General features: G+C 37.7%; 1 protein-coding gene across 5 annotated transcripts in view; it reads left to right on the forward strand.

Annotated features, from left to right (window-relative positions):
- The window catches only part of Zmym4 (zinc finger MYM-type containing 4), a 127,107-nt gene that overhangs the window by 88,851 nt on the left and 15,029 nt on the right, over nucleotides 1-23,227 (forward strand). For all 5 annotated transcript variants that reach the window (XM_057784085.1, XM_057784083.1, XM_057784082.1 and 2 more), the window contains 7 exons: nucleotides 3,843-4,014; nucleotides 6,776-6,829; nucleotides 7,546-7,725; nucleotides 9,195-9,289; nucleotides 20,294-20,465; nucleotides 20,620-20,715; nucleotides 22,295-22,446. In XM_057784085.1, coding sequence (XP_057640068.1) covers nucleotides 3,843-4,014; nucleotides 6,776-6,829; nucleotides 7,546-7,725; nucleotides 9,195-9,289; nucleotides 20,294-20,465; nucleotides 20,620-20,715; nucleotides 22,295-22,446 — 921 coding nt within the window. The remainder of the gene's footprint in view (nucleotides 1-3,842; nucleotides 4,015-6,775; nucleotides 6,830-7,545; nucleotides 7,726-9,194; nucleotides 9,290-20,293; nucleotides 20,466-20,619; nucleotides 20,716-22,294; nucleotides 22,447-23,227) is intronic.

Below are 23,227 nucleotides of genomic sequence, written 5' to 3' on the forward strand. Positions count from 1 at the left end.
CTGGTTTCTGTGGGTACTGGGATTTTACATATGTGTCATTGCTGCCTGGTCTTTAATGCTAGCCAGTGTGACTGTTTTACTTTCTGATCTTTGGGCAAGCTTTTTTTTATTAAAATACAAATGAAATGCCTCTGCATTTCCCCTTTTTGTCTAAAACTTAAAAAAGGCTATAACTGATGTAAAAAAAACGATTTACAATAAATACAATAACTATATACAATATATACTGGCAAAAGTATATCAATATATTTAGTCCATTTGCATTTGATAAATTCAGAGAAAATGCTCCATATCTATCTTATATTGGTGAGTCCTAAATCTTGTACCTAATTTACTTTCTATCACAACTAGCTTTCTGTGTCAGGTAAACAAGGAAAACTATAACTATCTAGTCTTTAACTTCCTCAGAGACCCAAGAAGGAAATAATATTAACTAAGTAAGCAGGAAGTGCAAGCAAGTTACTTCCAAAACATGTGAGTAATGACAGAAACAGCTGGTTGCCTGAACAGTCACCCAAAGTTCCTCTGTAACATTGGGGCATCCATCTTCAGCCTACAGATCCAGCATATCTGGCAGACTTCTGTGAGACAGGATATTCTGAAGAGCTGTCCCTCCTTGTCTTGACAATGTTTGGCAATCACTTTCTTTAGTGTCCTGCTTGTCTAATTAGGACACCATACTGTTAGCAGTCTAGGCAAGGGCATTCTCTTGTTAGTGACTTGTATGTGCCACAAGAAAGGTAAACTCCATGTGGAGTTTCTTCCATGCTGCCCATTATCTTCTCTGAAGTAGATTGATGCTCTCAGGAGTAGACATGTCTCATTTTCACAAAAAAGAGCCTTTGTTATTAAAACATCTTAAAATGCCATATTCTATACATCTCTGAAGTGTTTGAAGATGAACTGTCTATCTAAAATATATCTTTATTTGACCTTGAAAACATACCTAATGTGACTATAAGTTTGATTATAATGGGTGACTAATTACTAACCTGCATTTCCTTATTATCCTAAATAGTTGGTAATAAACTTTCAAAGACTAGAAAATTGCATTACATTGTTAAATGAGCTGTATACAAGAGTAGAAATGTATGTATAGTATGTTTTAACAAAATCTCAAATTTTATCAATATACAATCTTTGTATACAATATATGAAAGTCCAATCCAGTGTAAAACATTTAAAACTAATAGTTGCATTTTAAAAGTAGATTCAATAATCTTCCTTTTTATTTTACCATTTCTATATCCTCCCGTTTTCTTTTCAGAGTAGGTTCCATTATCCATCCTTTTGTCCTGTCATATCTGTATCCCTTTTTTCTTTTTCTTTTCAAAACAAGAACCTTGAATCTAATTTCCTTGTGTAGCTTTTTTTTCTGACCATTATCCATAACAACTTGTAACCAACACACTAAACAAAGAGAAACATCCATAATCCATTTTTTGGGGGAAAGTGGGCATAGTTTTCTAGACTAATTCCTGCTGATTTTGGCCATTGATAATCTTACGAGGACCCAAAGAAAATTTAGGATTATGTTCACGTCCTGACTTGAGTATTCTGTGAAGCTGGATCATCTCAGCCAGCAGTCTTGAAGTTGTTCTGAATGTAGAACTTAGGAAACTCCAACTGAGGTGCTCAGAAACGTTGGATCATCTGGGCTATCTGCTCCTATCAGATTTTTCAGGGGGTCTTCCTCATTCGGACCTTATTTTTATTAATCCATAATGAATCCACAGTCTCTCACTTCTTGTGGAACAAAAGCAAAATCTCTTCTCCCAACTAACATATCTTTTGACTTAAATTTTGTAATCAAGGCATTTTCAAAATACATAGTCTAGATTAATGCAGCAGCATTTATAATCAAATGTCTCTTAGCAGCTGTTGCTCCTTCCTCAGCAGTCAGACCATTCAAGGACAACACAATAACATACAATATCCCGATCCTTTGTGTATATTCCACCTTTACATGGAAACTAACCTGGGCAGAAGGGAGCTGGGAGTTCCAGTTTCTCTTCTAAACCCAGGTGGCTAGGTTTGGGTTCGGCTCTGGCCTGTTCCAGTGGTTATAAAGCCTTGGGCAAATGGCTTTTTTGTGAATTTGTACTTCAGAGGTTGGGTGCCTAATGTAGCACAATTAATAAAAACTCAGAGGCAGATATTGGGGTTAAACCTGAAGGTCAGAAAAGCAAAACAGACAGCCACAGGCTCTTAACCTCTGCCTCAGTCTGAAATGGTGATCCTGCCTCCAGGAATCTCAGAATAAGACTGAGAAACTGTCTCCTCCTGTTTTATAATCCTCTCTAGTTCTTGGATTAAGGGCAGGCACCACTACCTCCTTGTTTCTATGGCAAACTGATGTGACTACTGGGATTAAAGGTGTGTGTCATTGCTTCCTGGTCTTTAAGGCTGGCCAGTGTGACTGTTTTACTTTTCTGATCTTTGGGCAAGCTTTGTTTATTAAAATACAAATGAAATGCCACTACTAAAAGAGGTAGTGAGATCATTCAAATAGAAAAGAAAAAATTGAAACTATGAATGTTAGAATCCTGAATTATGGGCCAGCATGGTCATTGAACTGGTAATGGTGCTTCCTGTCCAGTTAAGCAAGGCTACTGATCTGAGTTCAGTCTCTGGAACCTTAGTAAAGGTGGAAAGATTGAACTGACTCCATACATTGTCCTCTGACCATGCACACATTTCCAAAGAACATGCTAAAACATAATGATTATGATGATGATAAATGAAATAAAAATTAAAAGAGTTCTGAAGTGTAGTACAGGTAAAAGAAGGTACCCATCACTATTTCTCACTTTTTATTAAATATATTTCTCATTTGACAGTTTGGAAAATGTGAAGCAAGAAATATAAAAAAAACCTGATTTTTATGTTGTAGAATTATTCTTTTGAAAGATTCAGAAGGACTTCGTTGAGTATCCAGAAGAGTACTATCTCTATCTATCTATCTATCTATCTATCTATCTATCTATCTATCTATCTATCTATCTATCTATCTATCTATCTATCTATCTTTTAATTGTTTTTAGTTTTCAGAAAGAATTTCAATATATAGTTGTGACTGTTAGTAGAAGCACTATGTAGTTCAGACTGGCCTCAAACTCACAGAGGTCCACCTACCTCTGCCTTCCATGTTCTGGGTTTTAAGGCTTGTGACACCCTGCCCACCTTGCTTACTTATTTTTAATCATCTTTCATGCTTATTTTTATTTAAATCATTCTAGCCTTATAAAAATGAACTACAAAGATTCATAATTTCAGCAATGAAAGTATCTTTTTTTTATTATTTTAGTATTTATGCCAGTTTACAGATTCTGACAACAAACCTATTGTGTAAGAAATTCTGGGGGCAGGGATTGAAGAGATAGCTCAGTGGTTAAGAACACTGTCTCTTCTCTCAGAGGACCCAGGTTCAATTCCCAGCATCCATACAGCAGCTTACAACTGTCTGTGACTCCAGTTCCTGGGGACCTAACACCCACAGGAAAAGACCAATGCACATAAAATAAAAATAAATTAAAAAAATTTTAAAATATGAAACCCTTAGGGTTTTGGGGTGGCTCAGTCAGTAAAGTGCTTGTTATGCAGGCACCGCGCTTCAAGTTCAAAGTCCAGCATTGATGTAAAAGCCACACATAATTGTAATATAATCCCAGTGCTTGGAAGTCAGAGACAGGAAGATCCCTGGAGCTTGTTGGCTAGGCAAACCAGTCTGCCATCTCTGTGTTTAGTGGCAGACCATGTCTTGTAAAAATAAGATAGTGAAGAGTTTTGTGTGTGTGTGTCACACACGGAAAAAAAGAAGCCTTTGGTTCTTGTTCTTTCAGTTGCCTGTTCCCATGCTTATTCCATCCTCTGTGGATAATGAAGATAAAGCTACTGAGAGTATTGAAGATATTAAAGAAAAGCTTCCAACACATCCATTTGAAGCCGATCTCCTTGAGATGGCAGAAATGATTGCAGAGGATGAAGAGAAGGAGAAGAGTCTATCCCAAGGAGGTTGGTGTTGTCTTTAAAGATTTTTTTTTAAAGCTCATCTACAGTTCTACAATATACTTTAATCTGAAGTAATTTTCAATTTCATGTTATTTTTTTATTTTAATCCTTATATCCAAACCTATGTTCCATGCATTTAATTCCTAATCTATAATCAACAGCATGCTGATGTTACTAAACAGAAGCATAGGACAGAAAGCCTGTTGGTTCAGTTGCCTATAGAGAGGTCTGATTCTGTTAGTTTGGAATAATGATGATGATAATAGATGACATTTATTCTTGTGTGCTCCTCATAGTCAAGTGTATTGTATGTTTTCCTGCATTTAGTCTTCTGAACCAGCCTGTGAAGGGAGTATTGCTTAATTGACATTTCTCATATTGAAATAGGATGTTAGTTTTGTACAGGCTATATATATATATATATATATAGAGAGAGAGAGAGAGAGAGAGAGAGAGATGGCCCACAACACGAAAGGAACTTTCTGATCTGTTTCCCAGAAAGCTTTCTAATCTTGATTGTATCATCTTAACGTATAGTTATAGGAAGATAGAGAGAAAATTCAGTTGTTGAAATATGAAGCACAAAAACATTTTCATATGTTATAAATGAACAGAATAATGTTCTTTGTGTTTTTTGAGCCAAATACCATTTTTTTTTTCTTTTACTCACTGGTAGATTTTAACAACTAATGAGGTTTGAGGGTTTTTTTTTTTTTTTTTGTCTTTTGAAACATGGTGTCATGCAGTACAAACTGCTCTTGAACTGCTGATCCTTCTATTCCCGTCACTCCCACTGTTACCATCGTTGGCTACCATGTACAGCTAGCTGGTGTGTTTGGTTTTACTTAATAGGTACTAGGAAAATTTTTGAGCATTATTGCACATGGAGAAACAATTCAAAGTTTCCTGTTGTGTTACCATCAGGTTTGAATCTTTCAAAGGTTTGTGGTTTTGTTTTTTGGGAAGGGGTCAGTGAGGTGGGTGGTGTTCTAGTGGTGGTTTGAGACAGGGGTTTTCTGTGTTGCCCTGACTGTCATGGAACTCATTGTATAGACCAGGCTGGCCTTGAACTGATCTGCCTGCCACTGCTTCTGAAGTGCTGGTATTAAAGGCATGTCCCACCACCACATGAGGATATGTGTGAATTTTAATTATGTGCATGTAAGTATATATCTTGTGCATGGGTTTGTGCACTTAAGGACAAAACCCGAGGAGGCCAAGAGGATACCCTGAAGGTTGGGTTACAGACATTTGTAGATATTTGGAACTGAACTCGGCGATCTACAAGAGTATAATGTGCTCTTAACTGACCAAATTTGTAAATCATACATACTGAATTCATTGGAAGCTTATTTATTATTATCAGTATTTCCTATGATTTTCCTCTTTAATGTATTAGAATATTAGAATATTATTCCTTTGCTTGAACATCTTTTAACTTCTGATATTATATTTAGTTTAAAAGTTGATACAAATCATGATGATAAACCTTACTTTAAATTTACCTTTTGTAGACAGGCATGGTAGCACATATTGATTATTCTAGCATTTGAGATGGTCAGGCAAGAGATTCATATAGCCAGGCTGAATTCTATAATAGCAAAAACTAGTCTCCACAAAGGGGAGGGGCACCTTCTCCACCACATTGCTATTCAACATTTGTTTGTGTTCTCTGTCTTTTTTTTTTTTTTTTTTTTTGGTATTTTGAGACAGGGTTTCTCTGTAGCTTTGGTGCCTGTCCTGGAACTAGCTCTTGTAGACCAGGCTGGCCTCCAACTCACAAAGATCCGCCTGCCTCTGCGTCCCGAGTGCTGGGATTAAAGGTGGGTTCTCTGTCTTATGATGGATATCTTTGCTTTCATATAATGTTGAGTCAGAAAAGCTTTAGAAAGTAAACTAACTTCAAGATAAACATTTGGAATCACTTCAGGTAAAGTAAAGTGGTTAAGGAATACAGTAAGGAGAAATAGGATTTGGGAATAATTTCCCTTTGGTTTCAGTAAAAAATAAAAGAAAAGCCAAAATGTTTTCCTGAGTAAGCTGAGAAAGTATTTTTTTTTTAATATTCATTCTCTGAGGGGGCTGGAGAGATGGCTCAGAGGTTAAGAGCATTGCCTGCTCTTCCAAAGGTCCTGAGTTCAATTCCCAGCAACCACATGGTGGCTCACAACCATCTGTAATGGGGTCTGGTGCCCTCTTCTGGCCTGCAGGCATACACACAGACAGAATATTGTAATTAATAAATAAATAAATAAATAAATAAATAAATAAATAAATAAATATTTAAAAAAAATATTCATTCTCTGAACTTCATTTCAAATATCTCATTTTTCATTGAATCATGTTGGCCTTAGTTTTATGTGCTTAATGCTCATATAACAATTATTTCTATTCTAAGTCTTTTTGGCCTTTAGAGGTAAATGTAAAAGACGTATTTAATTGGAATAATTGATCGGGTTTTTTTTGCATGTGTGTCTGTGTACATGTATAACTATATAAAAGGACTTCAAATGGCAAACGAATACAAAATCAAAAGCAAAATTCCTTTCACCATGGCTTCTCTCACATTGCTACTTAGAAGTGTAAACATTGCTGACAGCATTGTTGATTTAACTTCTTTTATTACAGATGTTTCATTATATAATGAATCAGGCCTTATGTATAGAAGGCTATTTACCTATTAGTCTGATTGTCTCTATTGTAATACTTATCATGAAATAATTTTATTTGAGATGCAATGTGTTTGTTTGCTTTTTTTCTTTAGAATCTCAAACTTCTGAACAAGAACTCTTTCTAGATACCAAGATATTTGAAAAAGGTTTGTATTTACAAATATATTTTAGTTTTTAGAAATATTATGCTTTGCTAACAATAGAAACTCATGAACATTATTATCCTTGGGTTTAGTATTTTATAATTTTTCCTAATTTATGAGATGCACCAACTGACTGTCATGCTAATTTGTAATGCAAATAATAACTGCGTCAAATGTTTTAAAGATTGAGATGATGCTTTGTGGTGCTCACCAAGAATAGGAATCCAGTTTTGTGGAGCTGTTAAACAAGATGCTGAATTCTGTGTGTGTGTGTGTGTGTGTATCTGTACATGTGAATGTGGGTATACGTGCATGTATGTGACCAGTGCATATAGAGGTTAGGTGACATCTTTGGGTGTCTTTCCTCAATCACCATCCATTGAGGGGCGAATGGTAGTGTTTTCTCACTGGTCTTGAACTAGCCAGATAGGCTGGGCTGGCTAGCTAGCAAACACCAGGAATTCACCTATCTCTGCCCCCTTGGTGCTAGGATTACATCATGCTATGATGCTTGTCCCTTTGTTTTTTTAAGCATGGGTTCTGGGGATGAAACGCATACAAAGCAAATACTTACTGATGGAGTCGTCTTTCCAACCACACTTACTTTATTAGTTGTGCCTAGGTAATTATCTGTTAACCATCTTTCAGTTTTCAGCATGCAGGGGCTCATTAGAGTTTTAAATATGTCAAGAGAGCATGCTTGTTTTCATCACTTTCAGACCAAGGAAGCACATATAGCGGTGATCTTGAATCAGAGGCAGTTTCAACGCCGCATAGCTGGGAGGAAGAGCTGAATCATTATGCCTTAAAGTCAAATGCTGTGCAAGAAGCTGATTCAGAACTGAAACAGTTCTCCAAAGGGGAAACAGAACAAGATCTGGAGGCAGATTTTCCTTCAGGTTTGTGCAGCCTAACCTGACTACTGAAGGTCATCTATTTCATAAGATTATCAAGGTTCCACATTTGTGTAGTAGGGAGCTGCGGGCCTGCTTTTCGTCCTGCCTGGCTCCTGCACGGCTAGCTTTATACACACAAACTGTATTCTTTTAAACACTGCTTGGCCCATTTCTGTTCATGTGTGTAGCACCCCAAGGTCCGCTTACCGGGAAGATTCTAGCCTATGTCCATCCTGGGTCGGAGCTTTATTGCATCTGCCGGGGAGAGGGGAGCATGGCATCTGCTCCAGAGAGCAGAGCGGTGGAGTCTGAGCTCACTTCCTCTTCCTCCCAGCATTCTGTTCTGTTTACTCCACCCACCTATGTTTTAACCTATGAGGGCCAAGCAGTTTCTTTATTTTTAACCAATGACCTTCCTCCATCATTTCCCCTTTTTCTGTTTAAACAAAAAAAATGGAAGGCTTTAACTTTAACATAGCAAAATTGCATATGACAAAACAGTTATATCTATTTTATCTTTTATCATAACAATGGAAAACTATAACTATCTATTCTTCAACTCCATCAAAGACGCCAGAAGAATACAATATTACCTAAGCAAACAAAAAGTAAGCAATTTTCAAAACTCTAGAAATGACAGAGACATCTCACTGCCTGGACAGTCACCCAAAGTTTCTCTGTACCGTTGGGGCATCCATCTTCGGCCTGCAGGCCCATAGTATCCAGAGACTTTTCCATGAAGCAGGAAATTTCAAAGGTAGTTCAGTCACTATCTGCTAGGTCCTGCAGAATGTCTCGCAGACTCTTTCATAAATCAGGAACCCCGAAAGATCATCTCACCTTTAGGCAAGTTCAGCAGTCCTTTCTCTGCGGGTTCTTTGTGTCCAGTTTATGCAATAGTCCAGGCAAGAGCAGTTTCTTGCCCAAATGGCTATCAAATTCCATAAGGTGCCTCTTCGATGCCCATCTTCTTTTTTCTTGAAGTATGCCATCTGCTCCAGAAAGCAGAACTGTGGAGTCTGAGCTCACTTCCTCTTCCTCCCATCATTCTGTTCTGTTTACTCCACCCACCTATGTTTTAACCTATGAGGGCCAAGCAGTTTCTTTATTTTTAACCAATGACCTTCCTCCATCACATTTGCATCATTAAGCAGTTGTGATGTGTTAGGGATTATCAAGGGCACAAGAGTTTCCTGATTTTATAAATGTAAATGTCTGTTATAAGGTTCTTATATGTGGTTAATTTGATTTTTTTGAAATTTTAAAAAATCTTTTCAACAGTAACTATAAAAGATTTCCTTGATAATGAACTTTTTATTTATGTGTTAAATTCTTTGTTCTTTTTAAGTGTATAATTGAAGCTCTTTTCACAAATTAAGAATAGACTAATGATTATTAGAACTTCTCTTTTTCTGGTTTCTTTTTAAATTTGTGTTACATATTTTAATTGTGCTTTCTGTTGGTTACTGCAGAATCCTTTGATCCACTTAATAAAGGGCAGGGAATCCAGGCACGTTCCCGAACAAGAAGGAGACACAGAGATGGCTTCCCCCAGCCCAGACGAAGAGTAAGCGAAGCTTGATTTTTAAAATTTGTATTCCTTTGTTTTAGCAATATTTATTAGTTCTTTTTGTTTACAAAGCTTTGTAGCAGCCCAAACCAAATATTTTCATGTATTGTTTAGTACACCTAAGTTTTTTTGCGCCTTTGTTTCTTAGTGTAAAAAAAAAAAAAAAGTCATTTATCACATTTTTTTTCAAACACAACTTTTTCTTTTGTTTTTCCATTTATAGGTTTTGATTATTATTTTAAAAACCTTTGCTGGGCATGGTGGTGTAGGCCTTTAAGCCCAGTACTTGGGAGGCAGAGGCAGGCAGCTCTGTGGAAGTTCAAGGTCAGCCTGATCTGCAGAACACAGAGAAACCATTTCTCGAAACCAAAAAAAGAAAAGATTTTTATAGTGGCCTAGAGAGACAGCTCAGTGTGAAAGAGCATTTGCTCCTGCTCTTAAAGAAGACCAGGATTTGATTGTCAGCTTCCACGTGACAGTTGAACTATTACTCCAGTGAAGGGGATTAGCTGCCCTCTTCTGGTCTTCACAGACATTGAACACTTGTGTTACATAGACATACATGCATGCAGAACAGACATACATATAAAATTTAAAAAAAAGTGTGTGGGGGGGAGCTTTTTATAATCTTTTTTTAATGGGCCAAGGAGGTATATTCCTAGAGGATAAAGGTATTTGTCACCAGGCTTCATAGCCTGAGTTTGAGCCTTGTGACCCACGTAGTAAAAGGAGAAATCTGACACTTCTAAGTTGTCTTCTGACCCCACACACATACATACCATATAGCATGCATAGGTCCACATTCATGTGCAAGCATGATAAAAAGTAAATAATTTTAAGATAGAATAATACCAGGAGCTGGAGAAACAACTTAGCAGTTAAGATCTCCTGCTCTTGTAGAGGACATGGATTTGATTATTCATCTATGTTATGCAGCTCATAGCTGCCTATAACTGGAACCCCAGGGAACCCAACACTCTCTTGTGGATTCTAGGGATTCCTGCACAGACCTGTACTTAACCATACATACATATCACTAAAGATCATTAAAAATCTAAATATTACAGTCCCAGCACTCTGGAGGCAGAGGAAGGAGAATCTCAGAGCTTAAGACTAGCCTGGTCTACAGAGAGAGTGAGTTCTAGGACAGCCAGGACTACACAAAGAAACTCTTAAAAACCAAAAATGAAACAAACATCTAAATTTTCTGTCATTAAACTCTAAATTTGGCTAATTTTACATGTTCTTTTTACAAGTTAACTTTTGTATGTTAAAAGTATACTAGTTAAATTCATGTAGGTTGTTTTTCATATTGAAAGGGTTTTCCCAAAAGAATAGGACAGGACAGTGAGATGGCTCATTGAATACAGGTATTTGCTGCCTTGCCTGAGTTCAATCTTTCCTTCCTCCCTTTCCACTTACTAGCAACCCTGATTGCACATATGCACAATAAATATAGTAGTCTTAAACATTTTTGTTGAAGACATTTCAGCAAATAAACAAAAAATAAAAAAAACAAAACAAAAAAAGAAAGAAAGAAAGAAAAAAACACAGCACTCGCGATAGACCAGTCTGATCTACAGAGCAAGTTTCAGGACAGCCAGGGCTACATAGAAAAACCCTGTCTCAAACAAACAAAAGAAAAAGAAAAATTTTCATATAAGCATCCTTTGATCATATTTCTCCCTCCTTCTATTTTTCATAGACTCCTTTCCACCTTCCCACACAACTTTATTTTCTTGTTCTTTCTTTCTTTAAAACAAACAAAAACAACAAAATGAAGTACACACCAAGAAAAAAAACAACTCACAAAAAGGAAAATTAAGCAAGCAAAAGAAAAAAAAAGTCCAAACAAAGCAAAATAAAAAAAAAAAATGTCTACAAAAATACTGGTCAGTTTGTTTTGTGTTAGCCAACTACCCCTGGGCTTGCAGCCTGCCCAGTAATGTGGTTGATATACTCAGGGAGAGTCCATTGGCAAAAACTGATTTTTCCTCTGTTTATGGGTTTCCCTCTTAGAATAGCTTCTTGGGTAGTAGTGGCACCCCATGTCCACTTCCCTCTCTTAGGGCTGGGACCCCATCTGGCTTGAACCTGTACAGGTCTTGTATTTGTTGGTGTGGTCTGTGAACTCACATGTGCATTAGTCCTGTTGTGTCTGGGGAACTGTGTTTCCTTGCAGTTAGTTATTTATCACTTGTGCCTCTTACATGTAACAAGAGTAGCGTTACTTTTTAAAACTGAGTTTTGGTTGTATTTAAAAACCTTATAAATTATAAACATAGTTTGGTGGGTTTTGACAAACAGGTTGTGTAATCACTGCTATTCGTGAGCAATTATATGAAAAATGTCTTAGTCTTTATCTCCAGAATTTGATAGCCACAATTTGTTATATGGATTAATGCTAAATGGTAGTGTTGTGCTGTTATTGTAAATATGGATAAGTAGTGTCATATGGTACTGTCTTCCCAGTGAACCTTTTCTGACAGCAGCAGATCTTTGGCTTTCATCCATGCTGCTTTGTGTCTCAATGCTTCATCTGTGTTATTTCTGCCTTATAAGTGATACAAATTTTGGGCTATGTGGAGAGCTGTTAGGATCGTTCTAAGGTAAATTTTCACATGAACATATGTTTTCATTTTTCTTGAGGAATAGTATTTAGAAATAAGATTACTAGGTTTTGTGCTAAGTATATTTTAAACTTTACAAAAGCTCACAACTCTGGTGTTCAGTTTTCACATGCTCACAAGCAGTGTAGGACAGTTCATAAATTCTATGATTTTGCTAACACTTGATATTTGTCCGTTTGGATTTTAACCTATCTAGTAGATTGTAGATATGTTTGTTTTTTCTTCTAGTGATAAAAGGTTAGTAAATACCTTTTCTTGTGCATTTTTACCATTTGTGAACCATCTTTGGCAGAATATCTTAGAGTCTTACGTATACGCACCCCATTTTTGGATGTATGATGAGTGGTGGTTGTCAGTGAGTTGTATGCTTTTTGTTTTGTATCTGTTGGTTTTGTTTGGGTGTTTTAAAAGAAAGGGATATTATTTTATTGTGTAGTTTTTGTTTGTTGGTTGGCCTGAAACTCAGCATTTCTGCTTCTGACTTCCAAGTGCTGAAATTAAAAGTGTACATTAATACTGCTGAATTTTTATGTGGATATAATCCCTTTCTTCAATCAGGAATTTTTCTCCTATGACTGATTCATTGATTCATTAATTCCTGATTTTATTTGCAGTGTTTGAAGTTGAACTCAAGGCTGGGGAGCATACTAGATAAGTGCTTTATCATTAAGCTCCATTCCCATCTTTTTTTGTGATAGGGTCTTGTATAACCCATGTTAGCCCCAAACCTTCAGTGAAGAGAGTACAACCTTGAACTCCTTACACCTCTACTTGTTTTTCTTAGTTTGCTTTGTCTTGCTGTGATATAAAACATTCAGATGAATAACAACTTAGGAGGAAATGGTTCATTTGCCTTATGCTTAATTACATGACACTGTCCATCATGGCAGTAAGTCAGGGCAGGAATTCAAGGCAGGAACCTACATGTAGGAACTAATACAGAGTCTGCTCACCTTTCTTTTCTAAACTCAGGACCACCTGCTCAAAGGTGGCACCACCCCCAGTGGGCTGGTTCCTCCCACATCAATCACTAATCAAGAAAATTCCAGAGACTGGCCTATGGGCAATTTGATGGAAGCATTTTCTCAATCGTGGTTCCCTCTCCCCAGCGATGCTAGTTTGTGTCAAGTTGACAAAAATTTTCCTAGCACACTGTCCTTTCTTTTCTTTTTGTGGTTGTCCCCCCGCCCCCACCGAGCCAGGGTGGTTTCTCTATGTATTCCTGGCTGTCCTAGAACTTGCTCTATGGACCAGGCTGGCCTCAAACTCAGAACTCTGCCTGCCTCTGCTTCCCGAGTGCTGATATTAGAGGTGTGCACCACCACGTCCAGTTTCTTTGATTTCTTTTTTTTTTTTTTTAATTTATTTATTTCTTATGTATACAGTGTTCTGTCTGTCTGTATGCTTGCTGGACATGAAGAGGGCACCAGACCCCATTACAGATGGTTGTGAGCCACAATGTGGTTGCTGGGAATTAAACTCAGGACCTCTGGAAGAGCAGTCAGTGCTCTTAACCTCTGAGCCATCTCTCCAGCCCTTTTGATTTCTTTTTATAAATATTTTTTAACTTTATTTTATGTGTATTTGGTATGAAGGTGTCAGATTCCCTGGGACTGGAGTTGACAGACCATTGTGGGCTGCCATGTGGGTGCTAGGGATTGAATCTGGGTCCTCTGGGAGAAGAGCCAATGCTCTTAACCGCTGAGCTATCTCTCCAGCCTCCTTCTTTATTTTCTTACTAACAAATACAATATTTTAATTTTGAGAAATTCTGCTTTACTAGTTTTAATTTTTTTTGATAATTCATGCTTTAAAATATTCTGACTAAAAGTCATTGTCTCACAAGTGGCGTCTAAAATGCTCTTACATTTACATTTCTTTGTGTACCTTTGGAACCTGCCCTGGAACTTGCTATGTAGACTAGGCTGGCCTCAGGTTCAGAGATCTGCCTGCCTCTGCCTCCCACGTGCTGGGGTTAAAGGCTTGTGTCACCACTGCCCAGCTCTGTTTTCTTTTAAAAGTCTTAGAATTTTTTTCTTTGATTTTTCTAGACTGTTTCGTCTTAATTTTTCTGCAGGAGTTCAAGGTCAAGGCTGAATTTTTTACACATGGCCATCCATTTCCTACAGCATCACACAACTTTTCCCCAGCAAATTACATTTGTACTTTTACATAAAAGAATGCTAAACATCTCTCTCTCTCTATGTGTGTGTGTGTACACATATATATTCTATTTCTCATGTCTCCATTTTGCTGTATTGATTTTTTTAAAAAATATTTTTAATACCATTATCAAGTTCCTTTTTTAAAAAAGATTTTTATTATTTTTAAAAGTTGTATTTATCTGTATATATGCAACTAAGTGCAATTTTCCAAGGAGGCTACAAATACCAAATTCCCTTTGGAGCTGGAGTTGCAAGTGGTTATGAGCTGCCTGATATGGATGCTAGGACCTACCATCTCTATAGCCCCAATACCATTTTTTTTTTTAAATTGTGGCTTTATGTTAGGTCTTGGAGTCAAAGGTAAAGTCTTGTTTTTCTTTTTTTTTTCTATTTTATATGCATTAGTTTGTTTGTTTTTTGTTTTGTTGTATGTCTGTGTGAGGGTGTCGGATCCCCTGTCACAGACAGTTGAGAGCTGCCATGTGTGTGCTAGGAATTGAACCTAGGTCCTCTGGAAGAACCATCTCTACAGCCTCTAGTATTGCTTTTCTAAATTTCAATTTTCATATTTATAAATTTGACTTTACCTTGTTGATTTTTAAATTTTTTTAAAGACACCTGGAATTTTCATTGGGGTTTTCCTGAATCCATATTATATATCTTAGAATTGACATCTTTAACAGTTGTTCTGTTTAGTCTATAAAAATGTTATCTCCCTGATTTATTTAATTATTTCATGTGCCACTGTGTAGTGTACATCTGAGAATGCATGTGTACATGTGCACACACACGTACTTACACACAAGAAGTCTTTCACCCTCCACCTTACCTTGAGACAGGATGGCTCACTGAGCTCCATGGATCTGCCTTTTCTGTCCCTGCATGTTGTAGTAATAAGAGCGGCGGGGCTGCGTCCCGCCACTGGGAGCAGCGGTGGGCTCCGTTTTGGCTGCCCTGGCTCCCACGTGGCTAGCTTATGCCCCGAAATAATTACACGGAAACTGTATTCTTTTAAACAGTGCCTGGCCCATTAGTTTCAGCCTCTTATTGGCTAGCTCTTACATATTGATCTAACCCATTTCTAATAATCTGTGTAACACCACAAGGTGGCTTACCAGGAAAGATCTTAACCTGTGTCTTTGCTGCCCCTTTTGTTGGAAAGTTCTTCCCAAGTCTGTACTTAACAGGCTCCCTCTTGTCATTCAGGACTCAGTTTACCTGCCACCTCCCGAGAGCCCTCTCCCGAAGCACCCCTAAAAGGTTGAGCTTCGTCCATTTAAAGGGGCCTTCCTAGCTCTCATTCCTGTCTGAGCTTACTGTCTGGAGTGGGAGAATCATGGCGACTTCCTGACTTGGTTTCTTTCTCCCAGCATTCTGTTCTGTCTACTCTGCCTACCTAATTTTTTGTTCTATCAAAGACCAAGCAGTTTCTTTATTAATTAACCAATGAAAGCAACAGATAGATACAAGACCCACCTCCATCAGCATGTCCTGTCCCATTGGTGGGTCTACTTTCACCCAGATGCACTCTTCCCAGGTTTTGGTTTGGTTTAGTTTTTCAAGACAGGATTTCTCTGTGTAGCTCTGGTTATACTGGATCTCACTCTGTAGACCTGACTGGCCTCCAACTCGGAGATCCACTTGCCTCTATCTTCTAAGTGCTAGGATTAAAGAAAGGTGTGTGCCACTGCTACCCAACATCTCCCCACGTTTTTTATGTGGGTACTTGAATTCTCAATTCAGGACCAATTATTTAGGTCACTTTAAGTTTCTCTGAACAATGTCTCATATGTTTATAGGTCTACTGCTTGCAGATTTTTTTTTGTGAGTATTTACAATTCATTGTTCTATTAAAGGTAATATTAATTATATTCTTAATATTATTAAAATTAAGTTAGGTTATTTATTTATATTAATTAATTGTTGGAGCAGGGTTTTACTCAGTAACCCAGCTGACCTCAAACTTATTGTTATCCTCCAAATCAACCTTCTAAGTGCTGAGCTTGCCCATTCTGCTACCACACTATACTTTAAATCAAACTATTTTTAAATTTTACTTTTGGCTTACAAAAATTCTGAAGGTTTTTTTTTATATTCACCTTATTTTCCCAACATTTCATTCCACTAAATTTCTTGGAGTTTTCTACATTACAGTTAGATTATCTGTGAATAAAGTAGTTTAGCTTTTCTTTCTTATCTGAATACCTTTACTTTTTTTTTCTTCCTGTATTGAATTCAGGAATGTTCCTATGTACTGGGCAGTAGTAGAGAAACCTTTGCTTTGTTCCCAATCTGTCTTGCATTGTTCCTTGTAGGTCTTCTCCTCCCCCTCCTTTTTCTTTTTTTCTTTTTTTTTTAAAAAAAGAGATGTCTGTCTGTCTGTCTGTCTGTCTGTCTATCTATCTATCTATCTATCTATCTATCTATCTATCTATCTATCTATCCTATCTATTATGTATACAGTGTTCTGCTTGCGTACCAGAAGAGGGTACCAGATCTCATTATAGATTGTGAGCCACCATGTGGTTGCTGGGAATTGACTTCAGGTCTTCTGGAAGAGCAGCCAGTGCTCTTAACCTCTGAGCCATCTCTCCAGCTCCCCTTGAAGGTTTTCTTTTGATTTTGAGTTTTCTGCAAATTTTCACCCTGATAGACTTTTATCAGTTGAATTTTTTTTAATCTAGTGATTCAGTGTCTATTTTATTGTTGTGTTGTTCATAGTCTTTTAAGCTGGTGAAATTTTCCCTAATGTATTCTTTTTATATAATTTTGGATCAGATACGACAACAGTTTGTTGTGGTGTTTTTGGTTTTGTTGTTGTTGTTGTTTAAGACAGGGTTTCTCTGTAGCTTTGGGAACCTGTCCTGGAACTAGCTTTTGTAGACCAGGATGGCCTTGAACCCATGAAGTTCCTGCCTCTGCCTCCTGAGTACTAGAATTAAAGACCTGTGCCACCACTGCCCAGTGGTTTCTTATTTTAAGTTCTTCTATTGCCTCTGCCTCCACATGTGGTGAACATGTACCACTCCACCTCGCCTTGTGAGAAGGTTTTAAACTATAAACCTGATGTGTTTGCATTTAGTTTATCTGGGTTTTTTTTTCTATTATAAGCTTTTTTTACTTTTGTGTCTTTCAAGAGTATATATACTCTGGGCATTGCACCCATGGCATGCATACCAAGCAAGTGCTTTTCCACTGAGTTATATATCCAGTCCTTTTAGTTATCTTTGTTTTGAGACAGGGTATCAATTAGATACCCATGCTATGCGTTGAATTTACTCTGTAAACTAAGCAGAACTTCAATTTGATATTCTTTCAACTCAGCCTGGAACACTGTGTGTGTACATCACTATACTGAGTAAATACTTTCTTTTATTTGTAAATCACTAAATTTATTGGTATAGCAGTATTCTGTGTAAATTTAAAAATGTTATGTTATTTAATTATATAAGTGTTTGCCTTATGTATGTCTGTATACCACATTTGTGCTTGGAACCCAAAAAGTCTAGAAAAGGACATTGAATCCTATGAAGTGAGTCACAGATGGCTGTGAGCTGCTATGTGGATACTGAGAGTTACAGCCATGTCTTCTGCAAGAGCAGCCAGTGCTCTTAATTGTTGAGCCCTCAATCCAGTTCCAATATTCTATTTAAATTTAAGCATCCGTTCACAAGTTAAAATTAGCAGCCATGTGGTGGTGGCACACACCTTTACCCCAGCACTCAGTGGGCAGAAGCAGTCGGATCTCTTTGAGTTCAAGCTCCAGGACTGGCTCCAAAGCTACATAGAAACCCTGTTGAAGCACGATTAGTAAAACTCAGAGACTGAAATTGGGGTTCCAGCTGAAGCCCTGAAAAACAAAACAGCAAACCACCGGCTTTTACATCTACCTCAGTCCCAAATGGCGATCCAGGAATCTCATAGTGAGACTGTATAAGAGCTGTTTCGTCCCGTTTTATATTCCTCTCCAGGGCTGGGATTATGGCATACACTACCATGGTTAAAGGCATGCACCGCCCAGTTTCTATGGCAACTAGTGTGGCTTCTGGTATTAAAGGTGTGTGTCATTGTGGCTACTGGGATTATTACCCTGTCTCGAAAAAACAAAAAACAATAATGTTATAAATAATATTCTTAATCATTTGTCTCTACAGTGTTAGTGTTCTTGTTATTTTATATTTTTATTTTTTATTCTAAATCATTCTAGCTGGAGAATTACCAATGTTCATATTTTTTCAAAAGATAAATTTCATTTTGCCAGTTTTTAAAAAAAAAATCTTTTCCCCATTGTTTTTATTTCCTTTGTTTAATGTTTTCATTAGCACATATTGAACATAACAGTGGGTTTCATTGTATTTTCATACAAGCACATGGTGTATTTAGATAACACATGCCCACATGTAAACAGAAGTATTTTGTCCTGCCCACCCTGGCTCCCTGTTCTGGCAGCTGCTTCCAAATTACCACACACAGACTTATATTAATTATAAATGCTCGGCCGATAGCTCAGGCTTATTACTAGCTAACTTGCACTTATAAGTACTGCGATCTCAAGCTGGGCGGTGGTGGAGCACACCTTTAATCCCAGCACTCAGGAGGCAGAGGCAGGCGGATCTCTGTGAGTTCGAGGCCAGCCTGGGCTACAAGAGCTAGTTCCAGGACAGGCTCCAAAGCTACAGAAAAACCCTGTCTCAAAAAACCAAAAAACAAATTAAAAAAATTAAAAAATAAATAAATAAATAAATACTGTGTTCTCATCTTGCACCCCTCTTTTTCAGTGACTTTCCTTCTCTGCCCTTCTCCATCCCATCATCCTTAGTTTGGTTGCTACCTATACTTCTTGCCCAGCTACTGTGCAATCCATGTTTTATTAAACCAATTTGAGTGACAAATCTATACAGAGTACCAGAGGATTTTTCCACAGCACACACACATGTTCTCACACAGAAATACTCGCGTGTCACACACACCCATTACCTTTTTTGTCCTAGTCTCAATCACTGTCTTCCTATTCCTAGCTAACTTCCCTTCTACTTCTTTGTCGTTTTTTTTTTTTTTTTTAATTACCCAATGAGTTTCATTACAGTTGTTTATAGGAACAATCTCACCTCCCTCGTAGATTGTTAAAGACACATCAGTTGTGGGGAGCTGTGGGGCTACATCAGCCCCTTTTCTCTTAATCTTGTTCCTTTTCTTTTGTCATTTTGAGACAGTCATACTGTGTAGTCATGGCTGGCTTCTACTTGCTAAGTCGACAAGGCTTGCCTCAAAATTGCAATAATGCTCCTGCCTCTGCTTCCCAGGTGCTGAGATTTCAGTCCTGTGCTGTCATGGTTTGTCTTTTTTAATCTGGTTTTCTTTTTTAGTTTGTTTTAGACAGAAAGTTTAAATTGTGGATTTTATGAGTCCTTTTCTTCCAGTTTGCTTTCCTTTCTTTTGACGTTACTAGTACTCTGAGCTTCATGATTGCTAGGCACATGTTCTGCCTGAGTTAATGCCAGAGCTGTTTAAGTGTTGCAGGAGCTTGTAGGTATTTTGAATATCTCACTCATATCACACAACTACTGCATTAGTTCCATCACAGGATTTTTTTTAAGTTTTATGGTTTTCATTTAAGTTAACAGGATTTTCTAATCATAGCTACAATTTCTTCCTTGATCTATGCAATATTTATAAGTGCACTATTAATTTATGATTTGAGAGTTTTCTTGACGTTTTTCCATTATTGGCTTTAAGTCTAAATCTGTGTAAAGAATTTATTCAGACCTATTTTATAGTTTGGAATATGACCTATTGAAGTGAGCTTGTACTGTATCACGTGGTAATGACTATATCCCAGTTACCTAAATGTTGATAATTACTATAGTAATTTCTTTTTTATATGAATTGGATTTGATGAGTTCTTGGTGTTTTGAAACAGGGTCTCGTGTTGTCCAGGCTGACCTTGAACTTTCCATGCAGCCCAGAATGACCTTGTACTTTCCTGATCCTCTTGCCTCCACTTCCCAAGTACTGTAATAGGTGTTAGCACCATGTTTGAAAGTAGATTATTTTTAAAATCCTTTCAGCTCTGAATTCTGAATCTTTAGGATATAAAAATAATTTTCTTATTCAACAGGATTATTTGCTTTGCAAGTCTGAGAACTCACATTCTTAAAATTCCAAGGGTGAATTTTATAGTTTGTGAATTTTTGGAATTCTCACAGGGAAGGAAGAAGTCTGTAGTGCCTGTGGAGCCTAGGAGTCTTATTCAAGGAGCCTTGCAAGGTTGTTCAGTGTCTGGAATGACACTGAAGTATATGTATGGAGTGAATGCCTGGAAGAATTGGGTCCAATGGAAAAATGCCAAGGAAGAACAAGGAGATCTGAAATGCGGGGGTAAGTCCTCAGTACACTCTGTGTCAGATAGATACAGGAAATAGATACAAAGTCGTAAATATATTCGAAGAAGGATTAACTCATAAGACTTAGAGCTTGGCTTTACTCATCCCATTTCATTATTGTTATTTACCTGTCTCATTTATCCCATCAGGAGGTGAACATGCCTCTCCTAGTCCGTGTTCTGATGCCTTAGGAAGTGTTCAAGACCAGGCACTCTCTCAAGAATCCTCAGAGCAAGGTTGTAAAGGTAAATATTCTTCTGTCTCTTTTCCTATCTATTATTTTTAATATTAAGGTTTAAAGAATATTTTATGTGTATGAATGTTTTGCCTATATATGTATCTGTGGAACACTTGCACGTCTGATGCATGCAGAGGCCAGAGGGGCCATCAGATCCCCTGGAACTAGAGTTTACAGGCAGTTAGTTATGAACCACCCTGTGGTTGCTGAGAACTGAACCTGCATCCTCTGGAAGAGGAGCCAATGCTCTTAACCATTGAGCATCACTCTTGACCCTATAAGTTTGTTAACTGACCAGATATATAGATGTGCTAGTCTTAGCATTGCGAAGGATGGAGAAAGAGACTCCCCCTGCCATGTGCCTAGCTTCAGCAGCTATCCTTAACAACAGAGGGAATTTTCACAGCCCCTTCATTCCTGTATCTTTCCTGATTCTAAAGCCAGAACCATATGACCAACACTGTCAAGCCCTGCTGTGTACTTGGGATGGAACTTGGCCCCATTTAATAACATTTGCATAAGCTTTCATTTATTGCTAATTTATTTAAAGGTTTTGGTTTGAGATTTTCCAACTATACCCTTTCTCTTACAAGCGGATCACTGTATCAGGTTTTGGCTTTTGTTGCTAGTAGTCTGTTTGCTGGTCTTGGAGTACACAAGTTCTCATCAGAACAGGTAGTTGCTGCTGTGTTGTGATGACTCCATAGTCCCTACAAATCAAGTATTACCTTTATGCTCTTTGTTTTTTTTTTTTTTTTTTTTTTTTTTTTTTTTTTTTTTTTTTTTTTTTTTTGGTTTTTCGAGACAGGGTTTTTCTGTGGTTTTGGAGCCTGTCCTGGAACTAGCTCTTGTAGACCAGGCTGGTCTCAAACTCACAGAGATCCGCCTGCCTCTGCCTCCCAAGTGCTGGGTACCTTTATGCTCTTAAGGTTCTATAAATACCCGCCTGTTTGGAGGTTGTGCTTGCAACAATTCCCCTGTTGTTTACTAGTCTTTATTGAAGGAACCAAGAGAGCCAGCTGCAGTGCCAGATACAGTTCCTGTATCTTCAGCTGTCAGGAGGAATGTTTGAGCTTACCAGTTCAATTTCAGCTGTGGCAAATTACTGAAACCTCAACTTAAAAAAAAAAGTGCCTTAGCTATTCTGGCATTTGTCATATAGACCAATGTGGCCTTGAACTCAGAGGAGAGCTGCCTGGTTCTGCCTCCCACCTGCTGTAATTAAAAGCATACACCACTATGTCTGGATTCCTTGTTTACATTCATAGAGTTCCAGTTAAACGAACCTTCTGTCATAGTACTGTTGCACCATGTGCAGTAAATTGTATTTCTCTTCTTGAAAAAAAAAAATCCTTGAGTCAGGATCTGTTATTTGGTTGATGGATTTGAGATCAGATTTTTCTGTGTGGCTTAGGCTAGTCCTCCTGCCTCAGCTTCTTGAATACTGTAACGTCATGCTTGGTTTACCATGCTTTGTGATCTAGTATAGTGTTTAGGGCACAGTGGTACTGGTGTTGGTTCAGTGAACAGTAGTGTTACTGCATTTCTGTAAGCTCATGTTCCAGATGTCTTCTCCCTTTCCACAGTCCGCTCTATGAAGCTGAAAGAAGATATTCTGTCCTGCACTTTTGCTGAGTTGAGTTTGGGATTATGCCAGTTTATCCAAGAGGTGCGGAGACCAAATGGTGAAAAATATGACCCAGACAGTATCTTATACTTGTGCCTTGGAATTCAGCAGGTATCAGTTTCAATAACTTATACATTTGATTGTGGTTTTCATCATCTGAGATAACTTGTGAATTGTTGAAAATAAGTGTATACTGTCATTTATTTGTATTAAACATTTTCTTTAGTGAACTGCTATCCCAGTTTAAAAGTCTTTACATATAGGCTTTGTAAACTAGAGTGAGACTGTTGGTAGAATAATAGACGTTGGGAAGGGATCGTGTATTCTGTAGTTAAATGAACGAAAAGGGCATAAATAGCAGCCTCCCTAGAAGCAACTGAAGTGACTGCATCTGTACGTGTAAATGTTTTATTTGCACTTTCAAAGTACAAAGTAAATTAATAGATGCAGAAGTACATACATTTAAAAAGATCAGTTGTTTATAAGAGTGCTACACGATGAGAATTCTGCCAGCTGGAGGGAATGCACACTTTCTTTTTTTTTTTTTTTTTTTTTTGGTTTTTCGAGACAGGGTTTCTCTGTGGCTTTGGAGCCTGTCCTGGAAGTAGCTCTGTAGATCAGGCTGGTCTCGAACTCACAGAGATCCGCCTGCCTCTGCCTCCCAAGTGCTGGGATTAAAGGCATGCGCCACCACCGCCCGGCTGGGAATGCACACTTTCTACAGCAATTTGAGTACAGTATTTAGGAATGTTTTCACCTTTTTTTCCTCCCTAGTTTTTATTTAACATCTCTTCAACATTTGTGTCTGGCTAAGACTCATTTGGTTCAAGCCTCTATAATCTTAGAACTGGGGTTGCTGAAGCAAGAGGATTACAAATTTGGGGGCAATTGC

The sequence above is a fragment of the Chionomys nivalis genome, chromosome 11 (assembly GCF_950005125.1).
Source record: "Chionomys nivalis chromosome 11, mChiNiv1.1, whole genome shotgun sequence".
Classification (NCBI taxonomy): domain Eukaryota; kingdom Metazoa; phylum Chordata; class Mammalia; order Rodentia; family Cricetidae; genus Chionomys; species Chionomys nivalis.